General features: G+C 45.0%; 1 protein-coding gene across 1 annotated transcript in view; it reads left to right on the top strand.

The window, feature by feature from the left end:
- Positions 1-18,069, top strand: part of LOC146182390 (excitatory amino acid transporter 3-like) — a 62,064-nt gene that overhangs the window by 2,150 nt on the left and 41,845 nt on the right. Inside the window, exon 2 of the mRNA XM_084575945.1 lies at positions 4,126-4,458. Within this exon, the coding sequence (XP_084432071.1) occupies positions 4,126-4,458 (333 nt within the window). The remainder of the gene's footprint in view (positions 1-4,125; positions 4,459-18,069) is intronic.

The raw sequence follows: 18,069 nt of genomic DNA, 5'->3' as shown, positions 1-18,069 counted from the left end.
AAAACGTTCAGCTAAATGTATCTACTATCGTCGCCACCGAGTTGCTTAATTCTCTAGCAACAGAGTGAGTCAGAGTGAAACCTTAGCCTCTTCGTTTCTTGCTTTCAGCGTTGTCTCAGTAACGTGGCAAAATAATCATTAGCCCGGCCTGCCATTGGACCCATCTGTGATGTAGAATGCACTTTCTGAACCGAGAGGACCAACGAACGCCTGCGATTTACTCTACAATGTAGTAAAAACCGAAAAGTGTTCTTCAAGCAGCCTTGATGAAGGCGCGGTGGAGGAACACAGGAAACTCCTCGGCTGAATTTCATTCGCACAGATAGCCCCAAGAATGTCACACCTATTTAGAGGGAAGCAGCGAGCATTTATAATATCAGAAGCAGAAACTTCATGCTTTCTGTCTATTTTATCCGGATGCCACGGGAAGAGAGAAGAACATGCGCGGACTGATATACAGGAATAGTGCACTCGCTAACTGATTTCCCGTCACAGCCTGTTGTACGATCGGTGTACGGGAGAAAAATGGGTGCTAGGGCATCCTACTAGAGTGGCCCAGTCGACAGCAGCGTGGTCACAGGCATTATGATCGATTTTTTCTCTAATCATCACCATCAGCATCGCATGTATAGAACTGAATTCGCGGTAGCGCAGATGAAGTTGATATGTATCGCAGGATTCGCAACTCGACCCAGTTTTGCGAATTTCTATCTACCTTACACAACAGTTCATACATAACCATAATATATGCACGTTTAACCAGTGCTTATATGGGCCCACAGGTCAACCCAGAATTTTAGGTCACGACATATTGCAGCGCCGATAAGTAGCGCAGAGAAAATCCCCTGTACATACATTACCCTGAAAAAAAAAAAAAAGGATTTCAAACTCATTGCCACGTTTGTGAATGGGGTGACCATGCACTATAGCCCAACAGCAATTCTTGTACGTGAACTTGCTTGGCTGATGCCGGTGATGGGAACGGGTGGAACCGGAGCCGCACACCGCGCGAAATGCAGCGAGTGAAACGACAATGGACTGACTATAGCATGGTAGGCACGGAAAAAGGTAGGCTCTGGCAAAGGGCGCTTGCGGTAGACACAAAAAGGATGCAGTACGCGATATTATTATCGCGGTTACGCATGTGACTTTAAGCCACAGAGGAGAAGTATCGTGGAATACTGTAACAATGAGATGAAAAAGCTCAGAGGTGGATTTTGCAAGATATTGACAAAAAAAAAAAGAAACTTAACGCCACCCGATTTGGGGAAATCAACAGGGGGATGGATGAGTGGGCAGATATGTATGTATGTATGTATGTATGTATGTATGTATGTATGTATGTATGTATGTATGTATGTATGTATGTATGTATGTATGTATGTATGTATGTATGTATGTATGTATGTATGTATGTATGTATGTATGTATGTATGTATGTATGTATGTATGTATGTATGTATGTATGTATGTATGTATGTATGTATGTATGTATGTATGTATGTATGTATGTATGTATGTATGTATGTATGTATGTATGTATGTATGTATGTATGTATGTATGTATGTATGTATGTACGTATGTATGTAGTTGGTAGGTTTGTGGGGTTTAACTTCGCAAAGAGACTCAGGTTACGAGAGACGCCGTATAGTGGAGGACTCTGGAAATTCCGACTACCTGCGGTTCTTTAATGTGCATGTGTGTGTGTGTGGGGGGGGGGGATGCATGAGTGGATGCTGCGATAGAGGGCCGGACAGAAATATGAATGAATTGGACGGATTAATCGGTGGGTGGCTGGATTGATGGGCGGATGAGTGGGCGATTGGGTTAATAAACCGTTGATGGGGGAAGGGGGCGGATTTATGGATAAAGGGATGGGCAAGTGGGTGGATGTATGGATGGTGGGATGGAGGAACGGACGCATGGGTCGATTTATGGAAATGAGCGGATAAATGGATGGATTGATGGTTGGTTCGATGAGCGGCCAAATGGATGGCTGAATGGGCGGAGAGGTGGATGGATTGGAAGCTATAAGAGCGTCCACTTTGAAACGAGGTGATGTCAAGCCGCTGGCGAAGCGGCCTCTCGATTCTGTGATAAAAATAAAACAAATGAAGTGATCAGCGCGCAAGATATGATTATTGTTATCATCTGGTAGTGGTCGTTACATCTGAAAGTGGTTGACAGCAGGGACTATCGTGGGATGACCTTCTAGCAGTGGTATATAGTGCCACTGTTGCACGGCCCAGAAATTTCATTACCAAGCAGTAAGCTTCAGGCAAATGTATAGCGCATCGTGACCGCGGAACATCAACCCGATATCATAAGTATCACATGACTATGACTGGCAATGACGTCGTCAGTCAGACAGGTGGAGTCTAGAGCAGGACAAATTCCCATTCATTGACAGGCAAGTAGCCAGCTTATAAACCAGCCGCGACTTTACCCTATCCTACCATATTTCCCGATATCCCTTCCCACGTTATCTTTGGGCACCTTACGCCTAAGCTCCGCTCATTTTGGAACCTACTCTTTTTCCTAAATGACCAATTGGTATTCACGTCTCATGCTGTATCCAAGTGCATTTCCCCGCGCTGTGATTTCGCCTAGGGTATCCCGATATAGAATGGTCTGATAACGAGGCACCGTATCCACTTAATGCGCACATTGAGGGTTCAGCAGTTCCAACTCCAAGCCCATATTTTTCATTTCTCGAGGCAACTGCTGAAGGTTAAAAGGTGCCCGTGGAGGTCGAAGAGTCGCCGCACGAGAGTTCTTCAGTCCATGCCCTCGTCAGAGGCCATAGTTGGGGCTTTTGAGCCTAAGAATTCGTCGAACTTGACCCGTCGGTGACCAGAAAGTTTAGCTCTTTAACGAGACTCATAAAAAGTAAGGAAAGCGTTTGAAGGCACCGCGCACAATGGCGTCGTCGCCACTGTTTGCTTTGCTTCGCGAGGGTTCATTCGCAGCCCGTGAACTTCGCGGTCACAAGCGACGCGAATCGCTCAACGCCCCACCATCCTCTTTTTAACGCTCTCATCCAAAGGCACGAGACCTGGTCACGAAGATTGTGGTCGGGGCTAGCTTGCACTCCCCACTATAAAGCATATGTAGCATATTTGTACTCTGCCACGAGACGTGAAGTTGGGCATAAGCTCAGAAAAGGGCCCTGGGATGTAGGACATCAATGAAATCCATTCAGAGTTTTATTAATCGACGCGTGTTACCGTGCCTTCTCGTTATGGGAGCCTCGGTCATGTTTCTGATACTGGTGCCCGTCATTACATATGGTCTGAAACGTGGTCAACGTGGGGACTACAGCTGGGCATTCAGTTAGAGTTAAAAAGCATCGAATTGCTGGCGGTCTTCAGCAAAGCGTGTCTTCTGAAGACGTTACCCCACAACCATTTTTAAAAAGGGTAACTTATTCGGGAAACCTCGATTTCATGTCATAGTAAGAGAAGCGCGCTTTTTGCAGGTTTATAGTTGCGAGAGTACAGAAAGCTATCGTTACACCTTTCGTAGCAACAGCAGAGTAAGTGACGGAACACATCTCCAAAGTTATCGACGCCTGTCGTGGTATATGTCATAACTACAAACCACTGCATTCACGTGCGTCCTAAAGAGAATGGAATCACGATCGGCCAAAATCAAAGCGATAAGTTAGTGTGCTAGCAAATGCTACACCACTGGTCAGGTGATCCAGGTGTGCCTCATGAACTGGTCCATCTATCGGAGCACGTGAAGACGGGGAGCTAAGGATTCCGCTGTCTCTTTCCTGTCCTCTTCAATGGAGAAGAAGGCGGAAAGAGACTCCAAATCTTTTGCGTTGTCCGACGATGACCTTCGCTTCTTTCGGTCAGCAGCGGTCAGCAGCTTGATATTGCGCTCTGTGACCTCAAAACTGCGTCTCAGCGTCTCAGCGTCACAGCGTCGTCGCCCAAGCCGCCGTGGGCAGCGACGTTCGTTCATCTTCCGGCAAGGATGTCACGCCGCTCCCGGCAGCGGCCAGCTGGCTCAAAGTGCGCCACCTGTGCCAACGTAAACACCACGTTGTCGCCAGCGGCGTCCGCCAGCCTCGTCGCGTAAGGTACGCACGCTACTACTCGCATCGGCGACGGTAGCAACTGAACCTCCGTCAGCTCGCTGCTGCGCCTGTTATACGCGCTGTGAGTGCACTTCGTTCCCTCGCCGCGCAGCCGGTCGACCGGTTTCCCGTGTACGTCGTCGTCGGTGTTTCTGGGCCGCACGAGAGAAGCGCGGCCCACAACGGAAGCGTCGTCGCATTCCGACCGCGACGGGACTTGCTGCTGTCGCCGCTCGTCAAGATCGCCGGCGTCGACAGCCATGGACGCTTAGAGCGCCAGCCGCCGCTCAAGGAGTACGTACCCCGAACGCCTTGCCGGAAAGGCGCCTTCTTGAATCGCGGACCGTTACTGGCAGTATTTATCGATGAGGTAATGATCTCTCCCAGGCATGCTATATGTCGCGACTGTCTTAAATTTTTATGACATTGCGCTCGAGCGCGCGGTCTCAAAGTTTTGCGCGAGTGTTTTACAAAAAAAGAAAAATGAAAATTTGAACACATTTAGAGATCCTCATATCGTTTTTCTGCGTGGCATATTTTCCAGTCTTAATCAGTCTTAATAGAGGACATCTCAAAAGAAAAATGAGCTAATGCAGCGACTTCATTTGAAGTGTGGTGGACATGTATCCGCCTGGCCTTCCCGAATTTTAGTGCTTTCAATGACTCCATCTTCACCGTCCGCTCTATACTCTGACGTCGCAAGTGTTTTCGTTAGCGCGTAAGTACGCGCCGGCGACTAAAGTCCCTGAAGGGGCTTTACCGGCGATTAGCCAGCCCCGCCCCTCACGACGCATATGCACTTCATTCAAGGGCAGGTGCACCTGACAGTTCTGCGGGTGCCTTAGAAAGAGCAGTGCGCCCCGAGATTTATTAAGTTGGCCGCTCTGAGTACGGCCCGTCGGATAAAAAACTTGGATGTGCGCATTTAAAATGTGCGATTTTGGAGCAGGGATGACAGAAGCTGGCCACGCGAAGCCAAGAGCCGCGCTGTTTGGACCTGTGCGGTTTGGCCGATATAAACGGAGCGTCCGGCGAAAGCCTTGATTGCGGAAGCTTTGGTGTACGTCGCTGTCAGTATTATTGAATATAAAATGTGGCGTATAATGATTATAACCAGTAGGTTTGTGTGCAGTATTATATGTGCTATAGTATTAAAGCGAAGAACATTTTTGAACAAGAGTTAAGAACGAATTATGGTATTATTTCTCTCTTGAAAATGAGATTTCTTGCTGGTGCTATTCGTCCGAAGGAAACTTATTTTGAATAGTAAAAAAAAAAAAGGTTTGCGTAGTAGTAGTAGCAGTAGCAGCACTACTAGTAATAGTAGTAGTAGCAGTAGTAGCAACAGCAGCAGCAGCGGTAGTAGTAGAAATAGTAGTAGTAGTAGTAGTAGTAGTAGTAGTAGTAGTAGTAGTAGTAGTAGTAGTAGTAGTAGCAGTAGTAGTAGTAGTAGTAGTAGTAGCAGCAGTAGCAGCACTACTAGTAATAGTAGTAGTAGCAGTAGCAGCAACAGCAGCGGTAGTAGTAGTAGTAGTAGTAGTAGTAGTAGTAGTAGTATAGTAGTAGTAGTAGTAGTAGTAGTAGCAGCAGTAGCAGCACTACTAGTAATAGTAGTAGTAGCAGTAGCAGCAACAGCAGCAGCAGCGGTAGTAGCAGCAGTAGAAATAGTAGTAATAGTAGTAGTAGTAGTAGCAGTAGCAGCACTACTAGTAATAGTAGTAGTAGCAGTAGTAGCAACAGCAGCAGCAGCGGTAGTAGTAGCAGTAGAAATAATAGTAGTAGTAGTAGTAGTAGTAGTAGTAGTAGTAGTAGTAGTAGTAGTAGTAGTAGTAGCAGCAGTAGCAGCACTACTAGTAATAGTAGTAGTAGCAGTAGTAGCAACAGCAGCAGCAGCGGTAGTAGTAGCAGTAGAAATAGTAGTAGTAGTAGTAGTAGTAGTAGTAGTAGTAGTAGTAGTAGTAGTAGTAGTAGTAGTAGTAGTAGTAGTAGTAGCAGCAGCAGCAGTAGTAGTAGCAGTAGCAGCACTACTAGTAATTGTAGTAGTAGCAGTAGTAGCAACAGCAGCAGCAGCGGTAGTAGTAGAAATAGTAGTAGTAGTAGTAGTAGTAGTAGTAGTAGTAGTAGTAGTAGTAGTAGCAGCAGCAGTAGCAGCACTACTAGTAATAGTAGTAGTAGCAACAGCAACAGCAGCGGTAGTAGTAGCAGTAGAAATAGTAGTAGTAGTAGTAATAGTAGTAGTAGTAGCAGTAGAAATAGTAGTAGTAGTAGTAGTAGTAGTAATAGTAGTAGCAGTAGAAATAGTAGTAGTAGTAGTAGTAGTAGTAGTAGTAGTAGCAGCAGCAGTAGCAGCACTACTAGTAATAGTAGTAGTAGCAACAGCAACAGCAGCGGTAGTAGTAGCAGTAGAAATAGTAGTAGTAGTAGTAGTAGTAATAGTAGTAGTAGGAGTAGAAATAGTAGTAGTAGTAGTAGTAGTAGTAGTAGTAGTAGTAGTAGTAGTAGTAGTAGTAGTAGTAGTAGTAGTAGTAGTAGTAGCTGTTGTTGCTGTCGTATTAGCAGCAGTAGTATGAAAATGAACCCGAGGTACTATACGTCCACAGTGCCCGTACGGTGTACTGGCAGTGGCGATGTAGAAGGAAAAGCGTTGCGAGCATAATCGTACGTGCTCAACCTGTAACTTTTGGCCAAATAAAAGTTACAGGTTGAGCACATATGATTATGCTCTTAACGCTTTTCCTTCTACATCGCCACTGCCAGTACACCGTACGGGCACTGTGGACGTATAGCACCTCGGGTTCATTTTACACCGGGCATATCAATCCAAGAGCACCGTTATCGGGCCATCATATGAGAGCGCGCGCGAGAGCGTCCTGTTTACCGTTGCAGCGCGGCACAAATGACCGCGGCCGTCAAGTAGTAAAACTTAGGCCGTGTCCTCGAGATCACCGCGGCGTGTCGCCTTGTCTGCAACGTCGTCACGACTCACGCAGGCAGCACGCGAGTGCACGGTACGTGACACGCTGCCGTGCGCGCATCGTTGCATGCGCTGACTTATCCGACGAGAAAGGCCGAGCGTGCAGGAATTCTGCTCGTGGAGAGATCGTTTAGAGTCAGCTGACAACGCTGCTCGTATAGCGACCCACATCGCCACCTTCCATTCGCCCCATAATGTGTTAGAGCGCATTGATTTGTTGATCAAACGATATTCGAAGCGAAATGGCTTCACTACGACATGTATAGCCAAGGTGAACCTGGTAGGCCGTATGATAGTATCATCCATGTTGTACCCCTACTTGACCTTTGACGGCAGATACAGGATCATTTGTTCCCTCTTGTATCTGACTGCCTCCTCAATTCCATAGTCTCGGCAATTAAATCGCTGCAAAATCATGCTTACTCATATCTGAACCTAAGCCTAACCGAATCAAAACCAAGCAAAACGACGCTTTCGTTTCGCCTAACTGGGTTTAGCAGGGTTAAATATCAGTAATTTTTGTTTCGACATCTGAATGAGATGTAGTTGGGGAAGTCGTGTAAAAACCCGCGTAACCAGTCTGAGCGTATATAATCATAGTACGGTACAACTTAAGAAATAAAACTGCATTTCATAAATTATGGGCAGTGGCCCTGGATGTATATATGTATTACGCCACTGAACCACAAAGAGGTCAGCTTTTTTTTTTTTTTTTTAGTATTTAACTATACAAAACAAGCCAGAGGCATCGAAGTTATGGAGTTTTTAATCGGTCTGCTGGTTAACTTTTACCAAACTAATTTAATAACTAATGGTTAACTAATTGACATAACCAGCAAAGCCTTACAGCGAACTACTTTCTGCCGCGGAGAAATTGTGTGTGGCGGTTACTGCACACTTGAGTTGAGTCCGACAATAGTGTCCTCGCTCCAGCTTGTCACTTACGGCATCTTCGTTAGGCGACAGATGTTTCTGATAACTGACTGTATGTTGAGTTAACAGTACTCCACAGGAAGGGATGCGTTAGAACAGGGCAGCATGGGATTCTGATTGTTTGGTTTGGTTGGGTCGCAGAGACGATGCATCCGGCACAGAACAAGCTGGGTTAGATGGAGATGCAACGGAGGCATCTTCGACCCGAGATGAAGTTAATCTGGATGTTCGTAATAATAGCAACGATGCTTCAAATACACAGTGGTTACCAATCAAATATGATGATAGAGACACCTAAGCTGGCTAGATCTCGTCTGTAAGCACAATTTTCAGCGCATAATAAATCTTTGGAGAAAACCCAGATGAAGGCCTCTTGAAATTAACGAATAATTGTCTTCAAACAGTGCCTTTAAATGTGCCCAATGGGAGAACACTGTTCTTTTAACCGAACAAGAATGAATAAACTTTTACAGCCTTCTTCGTACCGACGCCAAGATGTCCATGAGCAGGCTGACTGACGGTGTGCTAACGGTACAATTGAGAACTTTTCAGCCTTCGTGCTATAAATGCGCAGCACACTTTCCCGCATTGCGCCAAATTTTCCTGGACTTGCGGGGCGACAGCCCAATCCATAGAAAAAAGGTATTACCGCGGGCCCGTAATGCATGTCAGCACCACGTCCAGCAAAAGACGGCAGTATCGTATACAGCGCAGTGCATTGATATCATATACTTTCTAGATATCGTCCGTTCCTGAGTGCTTTCACCCACCAGCTCCACGTTGATCACCCACTTTAAGTACACTGCAAAATAGTAAACCTACCGCAATGATTCCCAGCTGATATTACCTTCCGCCGGCCGGGACCATTCTATCCCAGCAGTTTTCCTCGTAGTGTTTACCTGCCTTAGTCCAGATTTTTTTTTTTTCATGGCTTACAGAGTCATCTTCGAGCGTTGGTATAATGGCACGTTTTGTTTCCCCTCCACTAATAAAAAATCCTTCCCAAGAAGTTAGCGAATTATCAAACATAACTGAATTACAGATTATCGGTAGTGTGACGCACATTGTAAACACTCTCGAGCGAGCACTCGTGGCCAGACCGGCAGACGTGGGAAATCGCTCAGCGGTTGCGTTAAAAGGTCGCAATAGTCTGCGTCACTCTCCAAGGTTGCGAATCACGGAAGTATCGGCAGCCTGCCGAGAGAGGAACGTGCGAAGAACAGCCAACCGCGCAGGGAGGCACAATTCGGACAGATACCGGGTTGGCGCCTTACCAAGCGTGGGGAAACAACAGCGAGCGAGCTCACCTGGTCTGTGGGATCGTCTACGGTACGAGAGGAAAGGTGAATACTTCCTTCATTAGCTCCGTTTGGAGTTTACCTATAGCACGCGATGCAAAAGTTGGACGTGGTTAATGTTCCTTGTGATGTCCCAGCTGCGGGCGTGAGCTGGAATCGTATCCTGCTTTTGGCGAAGGCCTGGTTGGTGGAAGGCGCTTCGCATTGCTCCTTATATGGCGTCCGAGGCGCTATATACCACCTCCACCGGTTCTACGCGCTGTTAGGTTAATGTCAAGGAGAAAGGGTGTCAGATTGACTAGCCGTGCTATTGAACTTGCTTTTGTATAGCGTCGCTTCCAGCCACCTGGGATTGCAAGCCAGCACCAGTTTGAAGCAGGAAACTTTAACCAGCAACAATGCCTCTCAAGGTGTGCCTTTGGTCATACTTACGATTAACTTTCCAATACGGTGCTGCTCCTCATACTCTGTGTGCAGATTCAGAATCTTGAAGCATATACATACCTGTCTCAATCAATACCTTGGTGGTCAAAACTAATACACAAGCAAGCGCTTAGGGCCGTGGCATGGCATGGGCATGGCAGAATTACACAGTATTTGCTGCACAACATGGGTAACTATTACTAACGAATATCAATTACCAAAAGAGCATATGTAGCCAGGATAAGTAATAAGGTGTCACCTCTGAAGCTCTTTTTTAACCTTTCGTAAGCCAGGTACAAATCAGCCGCTGGTAGTGGAAGAGATAAACGAGTAGAACTGGAGAATGGGCTGGCGACCACCATCGACTGAATTCCAGAGAGAGAGAGAGAGAGAGAGAGAGAGAGAGAGAAAGACATTGTTACCGCCTTCATTTCGCCACGCACCCGAGATTCATTTACGTGCCGAAATCGTTATCATAGAAATTGATTCAACCCAAGCGCCTTCGGCACTCGAAGCTTTTACTAGGAATGCAAAGTAACTATATAACTTCAGCATATACCGTTCCCAGAAAATCGTAGAGCACTTTACCTTTCCATGGTTATCTGGGTATTTCAATATGTTTCGCCAGAAGGTACGCTCACCGAAATGTTAGAAGAACTTTGTAACTGTTACTAATACGTCGTTTCTGGGGGAATTCGGGGTTAAATGTTTACTTTACTTTTGTAACTGAGCGGCGAATTTTATAACTTCTACAGAACCAAGAGAGTCGAAGTGGCATGCCTTGATCCAAACCACGTGCACTGGCATTAGCATAAGATCAGGGCCTCGCAACAAGAGGTGCAGGGGAGAGACATTATTTGTAGTTGAGGTAGCAAGGTTCCCTCAATCAGAGCCGTGGTCATGGCTGGGCGACAAAAAAAGAACGAAAAACAAAAACAAAACAAGGATGTTAAGCGGATTGTGAAATACCTTCGAGGCAAACACTGTGTGAGTAATGAATAGTTTTGTATTTAATGGTCAGTTATGCTTTTTACTTGTTATCTTGTTATCTCTACATTATCTCAAGTTAGAGTAAATCCCTTGGTTTAAATTTAGCTGCCCAAACCGGGTACTATCGCATTTTTTTTTTTTTTTTTTGGGGGGGGGGGGGGGGTAGCACGGCAGCATTTAAACACTTATAGGTGAGGTAGAAGCCTCCTTACCAGAATCTCTCTCCACGGAAGTGACATATGTGACGTGGCTTTACCACGAAATGTATACATTTGAGCCACATAGCCTATTGATCACGAGGCATTTTTATTAGCCCCCAAGAAGTTTGAAGTTATGGCAGTATGATTAAATAGATTATCGTTAAAAAAAAAAAAAACTCAGCACAAAGAATGCCTTTTTGGCACAACCTTTAAAAATATTGGCCGCAGAGAGCAAGTAAAGGTATAACAGCCATATGTCGTGATGATGATGATAATAATGGCTACAACAGCAGAATAACCGCTCAGCGTGAAAAAATAGTTCCTCCCGTTACAGCCTGCAAAAACAATATTGAGTACGAAAAGGATTGGGTCACGAAGGGGGTTAATGCCGAAAACAGCACACGTGTGACGGCGCTCGCGGTTCTGTTTATTACGCGCGTCTCCCTCAGGTTGGAATAACCGGATGTTATGCCGCCATGTCAGCAATATCTCCCCGTGAACAATATTACCATCGCTGCAGGAGATGACGTCGCAGTAGACCTAACGGTTAGCTCAGGTGTTTTGAAAGTGCTTCAAAAGTTTTCGTCGCGTTTGCAGCCTTGAACCGCGAAGCAAAAAAGAAATCACTTTAGAGGTAGATAACCGATAAATACCGTATACGTATGGTAAATAAATGCCCGAACGCAAGGCTACAGGTTCGCACCTGTAACTCCCTCGACGCGAGTGGCTGCTTATGCATACTATAGGGTTGGCACGCAGTTTATGACCAGCTTATTGAGCAAACACCACTTTCAGACTTTTACAAGGCGCCAGAAATACTGCAGTGAACGGCGTAAACTAAATCTGTGGGCAAGAGAAAAAATGCTTAGCGTTCGTGCGCCGAACGTGCGCCGCTGACAGAAAGCTGAGCAAAGCATTCGAGAGGATAGACGAGTTGTACCGTGCTTTGTCTAACCATGTAATACACTGGATGGCACGCACAGTTCAGACTGTACGATTGTCAGTGTTTTCGTGTTAGCGTGATAAATATGCCTGAAATACTACCAGTGCCTTACAAAGCGAATTCCCTAACTCTTTCCCAGCGCAAAGTAGAAGTGCAAGCTCCTGGGAATACAGCAGGCTGGCCGAGAGATTGCTGTCTCCAGACGTCAACCTCCCCAGCGGAAAAGGTCTTATGTTCTGATGGGTTTTCAAACTTTCTCAAATAGCGTGATTTGGTAGTTATTTTTCTCGCAGTAATAAAGTTTTACCTAGTAACCATGATAGATTTTTTTTTTTTTTTTTACATCTTTGCACTGTATATCGTGCTACAGTATAGAGACGCAATGATGGAAATTGTTTTATTACTTTTTCAAAACTTGCTTTCTCAAAAATAGGCAGGGAAACTATCAGCTGAAAGGCAAACTAATTTCACAAACAATGCAGGGCATAATATATGCACGTCGCCACTGACCGCAGGTAAGGTCTACTATCACTAGGCAAGGCATTTCCATTCGCTTCGTGCCTAACGTCAATGCTCGCCAAATGTCTCGTTACCGCGTTGTACAGCACAGACTAACAGCAGGGTTGATAACAAAAACGACGTCCGAGAAAAACAAAAAGTAATCTTTTACGGCTTCCTTCCGTCCGAATTCCCGTGAACAGTTTCTCGCACCACGGTGATAAGCGTTATCGGTCCTCACGTCTTTTTTACTGTCATCGGCAAGTACTGGCAAAACCGGTGGAATGCGGGATTACATTAGTTCAAATAATTGGCTAGACGTATTTTTTTCTACTGGTGGCCAAGGGCCTCATTCATTCATTCATTCATTCATTCATTCATTCATTCATTCATTCATTCATTCATTCATTCATTCATTCATTCATTTGATACATTTCTTCTTTGTCGCTGTAGCTCTGTTTTCCTGAACTCTTTGTCGCGAAATGAGTCATTGCAGAAGCCACAGAAAGGGGCTAAAACGCCAGTATAACAATTAAATCTGTCGCAGTTCGCTGAAAACAACGTTGAAGTTTGACACTAAAAGAGTCTGAATGTGTCCGACGCACTTTGTGTTTCGCTCTGCACTTTAAATGCTTTACTGGTTTCTTCATTAATTCCTTCGCTCTGTTTCTATCCCTCCCCCATTCATTTTCATTCGTCCTTCTGTTTATTTGTATCCTCAGTTTTCTTTCCTATCGTCCTCTATAATTTTTCCCTTTCTGTTCTTCCTGCTTTTGTTCACCTCTCACAATATCTTTCCTTTTCCCCCGTTAACAAATTTCTCTCTTCGTTTCTTTCTGCTTGTGTCTGAGCTGATGAACGTGTTACGCAATAAGCACGGACAGGGGCAGTTCGGTCCATTTCAAAGTAACGCCGACGGGACTAAGATAACTGTGCTTTCGCCAGCGCTTAATAATAAGACGCAGGGTATCTACAATCGGCCCCAGCACAGAAACGGAGAAAGCATGGCATTGCGACGCACATACACTCAGGCGCCTTGATCACTTCTTTCCTTCTCCAGCGAGGCCACGGTGAGCGACCTGTTTTGCGGTACGTGTGAATGAAGAAGCTCGCTCCGTCTTGCACCACGGGCGTGCAACACGTGGTTCTGCCCTCCATAACGGCCGGGAAGAGAAGAAACTTCCTGGGGGGAATTCCTGCGAACGAACGGTTTCCTCTGTCACTTACCGTGCGGAGACAAGCGCTTCATATCCTGCAGATAACGGAAGTAAAACTACCAAGTCCACTACGCCGATGTTTAAACAGCCTGTAAGAACCCCGCCGCCCAGGCACGTCGTCGCGTACACACGATACCGGTTTCGCCTGGGGCGACTGTCCACGGCGCTGCCGTAATGCGAGGTCATTGCTTCTTTTGCATTGCGTGTGGGCCATGCCAACTGATACGTGCGCTTAGCCGAACTCGTCCCGACCGCGCAGCCACTTTTCGTGCTAAGCTAGCGTATCCATTATCTGCTCACTGATGCCATAAAGAACGGCCGTATCCCATGGCAGACAACACATGCGTTAGAAATTACTGCTGCGATATTCAACCGTTATTCCGCTATTTGCTCTGTTGAAGGGCCCACGTTACTGTAACTGCCTTGCTGCGCCTACTCTACAGCCTTGCGCTCGAAGCGTTTCTTCCCACCCTAAAGATGAAATTGATTCGAATCATGTGGTGATCGTGACGAAATGCCAGCCAGCTGCGAAGAAATGAATACTCTCTTTTCTTCTTCGCTTCTAACAAGCAAATGGCAGGAAGCTAGACTAATAAAGCCAGGTAAGAGAGAGAGAGAAAGAGACCCTTTAATGAAGAACAGAGATTTTAGCCGGCGTTTAAATTTCGCTGACATGCTACTCTGTGTAAGAAGGGGAATTGGGGAGGAAAATATGGAAAAAGAATCGTGAGGAGATTATAAGAAATGAAGGGGGAGATAAAATGCGACCATTAAATGCGCTCTAAGGGGCATCGTGGAGTAATGGTATAAAATGAAAGGATGAAATGCATAGTGATATAAATGTGCTTATAGAGATCCCAGCGCAAAAAATGTCGAAGGGTAGCATTCAAGGTGAACTTAAAGTTTGTCTAAGAGTCCAATGTCTTTTAAATACGCAAATAAAAAGCTCATTGCGAATCTCTGTTGCCTAGGGCAGGCTAAGAAACCTAAAACAATGTCCATTGTTAAATGCACTGGGAGGAGGGGCTAAAAAAACTGCTACCGAAGCAAGTTATCGGCTTTGGAGCTTGCCGACAAATCACAATAAATTTCTCTACTCGAATGACCCACATCTAAGATCAAGACTCCCTCCGGAATTTCCTCGCCAACTAGAAATTCTTTACCACCGACTCCGCCTGAACTGTGCATATAGAAGTAGCTTCCGATACCGTTTCTGTCAAATGAACAGTCCGCTTTGTGACAACTGTGGTTCGGTTGAAGCTATGCACCATGTCCTACTCGAGTGTCCTGCGTACGCTGACGAGCGTGCGTACTACGAGCATAGCATGGAAAAGCCAGGTAAAGACCATGGAGCACCAGTAGATTAGTGTGCATAACTGCAGTTAGACATTTGGCTCAAATCACCAATTAGACAAATAGCAGCTCATTGTCTGCTATGTTATTGATGGTGTTTAGTGTAAATCTTAAGCACCTGCAAAAAGACGATTGCTAGGGGCAAAGTCCAACACACTTGCGCCGTACTTCATCTTAATTAAAGCTTTTAGTCACAAAGATTAACTGCGACTAATTAGCAATAATATCGTTTTTGCGCGAACGCGAAAAGAGAAATCCCGATTTAGGAGCGATAATGACAGCTGAAGTGATTCGTCTAACCCCGATGACAGGAACTGCTCTAAGCTACTTTGCCAGTTATGTTTTTGAAAGACATCGAAAGCAGTTAGGAAAAAAACCTTGGAGAGAAATTTTGAGTTGCTGCCGAAATAATTATTTGAGTGTTATATGCAAGTGATTTGACTGGTGAATATGAAAATGGCGTTATTTAAAAATTACAATGCGGCTGTGATGACCCGTTGTGCGCCGATACGCCATGTCCCTTTGCGCATGAATGCAGTAAATGTAATGTTCGCTGTGCTCCCAAGAGGCAAGCAAGGCAAGAAACTTGCATGTAGATGAAGTGTGAAAACTATGAAAACGTTCCTATAGCAGCATGGAAAGCTCCCCAGAACTCTCACAGGTCCTTGCACCGGCTCGTTGTTCCGCTTGCTTGTGGGACACAGCCCGTACGGGTCTTTTTTTTTTTTTTTTCGGTGACATGTCTGTCAAGGGCGCGTCAGTGAGCCGTGTCGCGTTTAACAGGGTGTCAATTAGCGCTTGCCCTGACACTGTGCGAGGCAAGTGCTTAGTTCGCACCTTCAGCGAAGTACCCCAGGATGGTATACGCACGCCACGAAAAAAAAAAAAAAATAAGCAAAGTTTAGTCTCAGTGTAATCATTATGACGAGGCCGGATAGTAATCGCTGCATCACTTTTCTTTGCCATTGGCATCGCAGGCGAGCTGCTTTACTCCTAGCATTCAAGGACAGACATGTTTCGCAATAGCGCACAGCACGCACGATTACCATGTTTTTTCTCTCTTTCACTTTTTTTTTTTAATGATTACACAGCACCAGGGAATAAACGTACTCCTTCGGTTGTTGCAAACGCGTAGAAAAGGCTATTACAGCGCATTCACTAAATTTTACGACGGGGAGCAATCGGGACTCCTCGACAGCGCCCACCCTTGACGCACAGTGTGCTCTTGGCGGAAATGTTCACGCGTGTGCATTCAGGCGACTTGAATAGCGTGACCCGGAATCCATGCGAAGTGAGATTAGCTTTGTCGTTCCTGGAATAAACAGCGAACTAAGAACTTCAAGGTCGCTACAGGAACTGCAATGGAAGAATGGGAAAGGTAATCATTTCATCGCTAATAATCTCATCACAAATTACCTTATCACTAATTATCTATCTGTCGATATCTTATCACTGCTTATCGTTAATTATCTTCATCATTAATTGTTATCGCTACCAATCATCATTTTTATTATTACATTATTATTACCATTAATCACTATTGTTAATGACGAATACTAATAATCTCATCACAAAATTCCCTTATCACTAATGCATATCGCTAATTGTGTTCATAAATAATTTTTATTACCACCAATCATAATTTCTGACATTACATTATTATTACCATTAATCACTATTGTTAATGACGAATACTAATAATCTCATCACAAAATTCCCTTATTACTAATGCATATCGCTAATTGTGTTCATAAATAATTTTTATTACCACCAATCATAATTTCTGACATTACATTATTATTACCATTAATCATTATTGTTAATGACGAATACTAATAATCTCATCACAAAATTCCCTTATCACTAATGCATATCGCTAATTGTGTTCATAAATAATTTTTATTACCACCAATCATAATTTCTGACATTACATTATTATTATCATTAATCAGTACTATTAATGACACATGGCTCAATATGACATCACCAGGTGATGACGTCGCATCCGGCGACACATTTTGATGACAGATCTTGCGGACAGGTTTTGCGGGCCCAACATGCCTAATAAAGTTTTCGCCTTAATAAGAGGCAGGCGTTCACGTGGGTAAGCACGGAACAAAATTTCTATTAGAGCGATGAGAAGCCTCACGCCCTTTGTGGGGTACGACGATATCCGACTAGATGCCGTCACGACTACCGCGGCTCACGCAGGCGCAGTCATCGGCGCAGGTGATCGCCGTTCTTGTAAGCCACAGGTTGGCTCAGATCTTTAGTAAAGCAAACAGAAGCGATAACAGAACCAGGTCAGAACTCTTTTGATTCAGTACTATTGTCTCTCGCTTTCCGTCGCTGACTTAGACACAGCCACGGCAACTTAATCAAGATTAACCACTCGTCGCGGCGAATCATTATAGAAGTACAAATTTGAAATAAAAAAAAAAAAGCTATTTTATACTGGCCCAGTATATCAAAGGTCGAACCGCACGTAGGAGTGATAAGGCACGTTCAAGTTCGAATGATAGAAGAGAACTTTACCATCCTATTACAATTCGCGAGAATCCTATTGCAGTTTCTATTGTGAAAAACTGCGCCGAAATAAACACACCACAAGACAGAGGACGGGACAAAGGCGCTATTGTCCCGTCCTCTGTCTTGTGGTGTGTTTATTTCGGCGCAGTTTTTCACAATAGAAATATGAACCAACTAGCCCAAGAAACGGTATTAATGCAGTATCTTTCTTCTACAGTGGGCCCTTTCTTTTGTGTTCCGCCTTCTTCTCGAACTAAGGACCTTTTATTGACGCACATCGTGGACGCAACCTGCCAAGCAAGACGGTATGCCTTCTGAGCGCCTTTGTCCCGTCCTCTGTCTTGTGGTGTGTTTATTTCGGCGCAGTTTTTCACAATAGAAATATGAACCAACTAGCCCAAGAAACGGTATTAATGCAGTATCCTATTGCAGTGTATCATATAACTATGTCCGACCACTGCGCGCAGACTGCTGCCAGAGAACAGCTCCTACAGACGCTGTGTCTTGTAGACGTGGTGCGAACCCTTTCAATTAAGCCCTAGCCTGCCCGCAAATGAGGATGCGGAAAAATGCACCTTTAGCGTATCTAACACAAGGGACATGCCAAACGAGCGCAGAAATCA

The sequence above is a fragment of the Amblyomma maculatum genome, chromosome 8 (assembly GCF_055883805.1).
Source record: "Amblyomma maculatum isolate TAMU_Amacu chromosome 8, ASM5588380v1, whole genome shotgun sequence".
In the NCBI taxonomy this organism is placed as follows: Eukaryota; Metazoa; Arthropoda; class Arachnida; order Ixodida; family Ixodidae; genus Amblyomma; species Amblyomma maculatum.
This window is presented reverse-complemented; position numbering and strand designations above follow the sequence as displayed.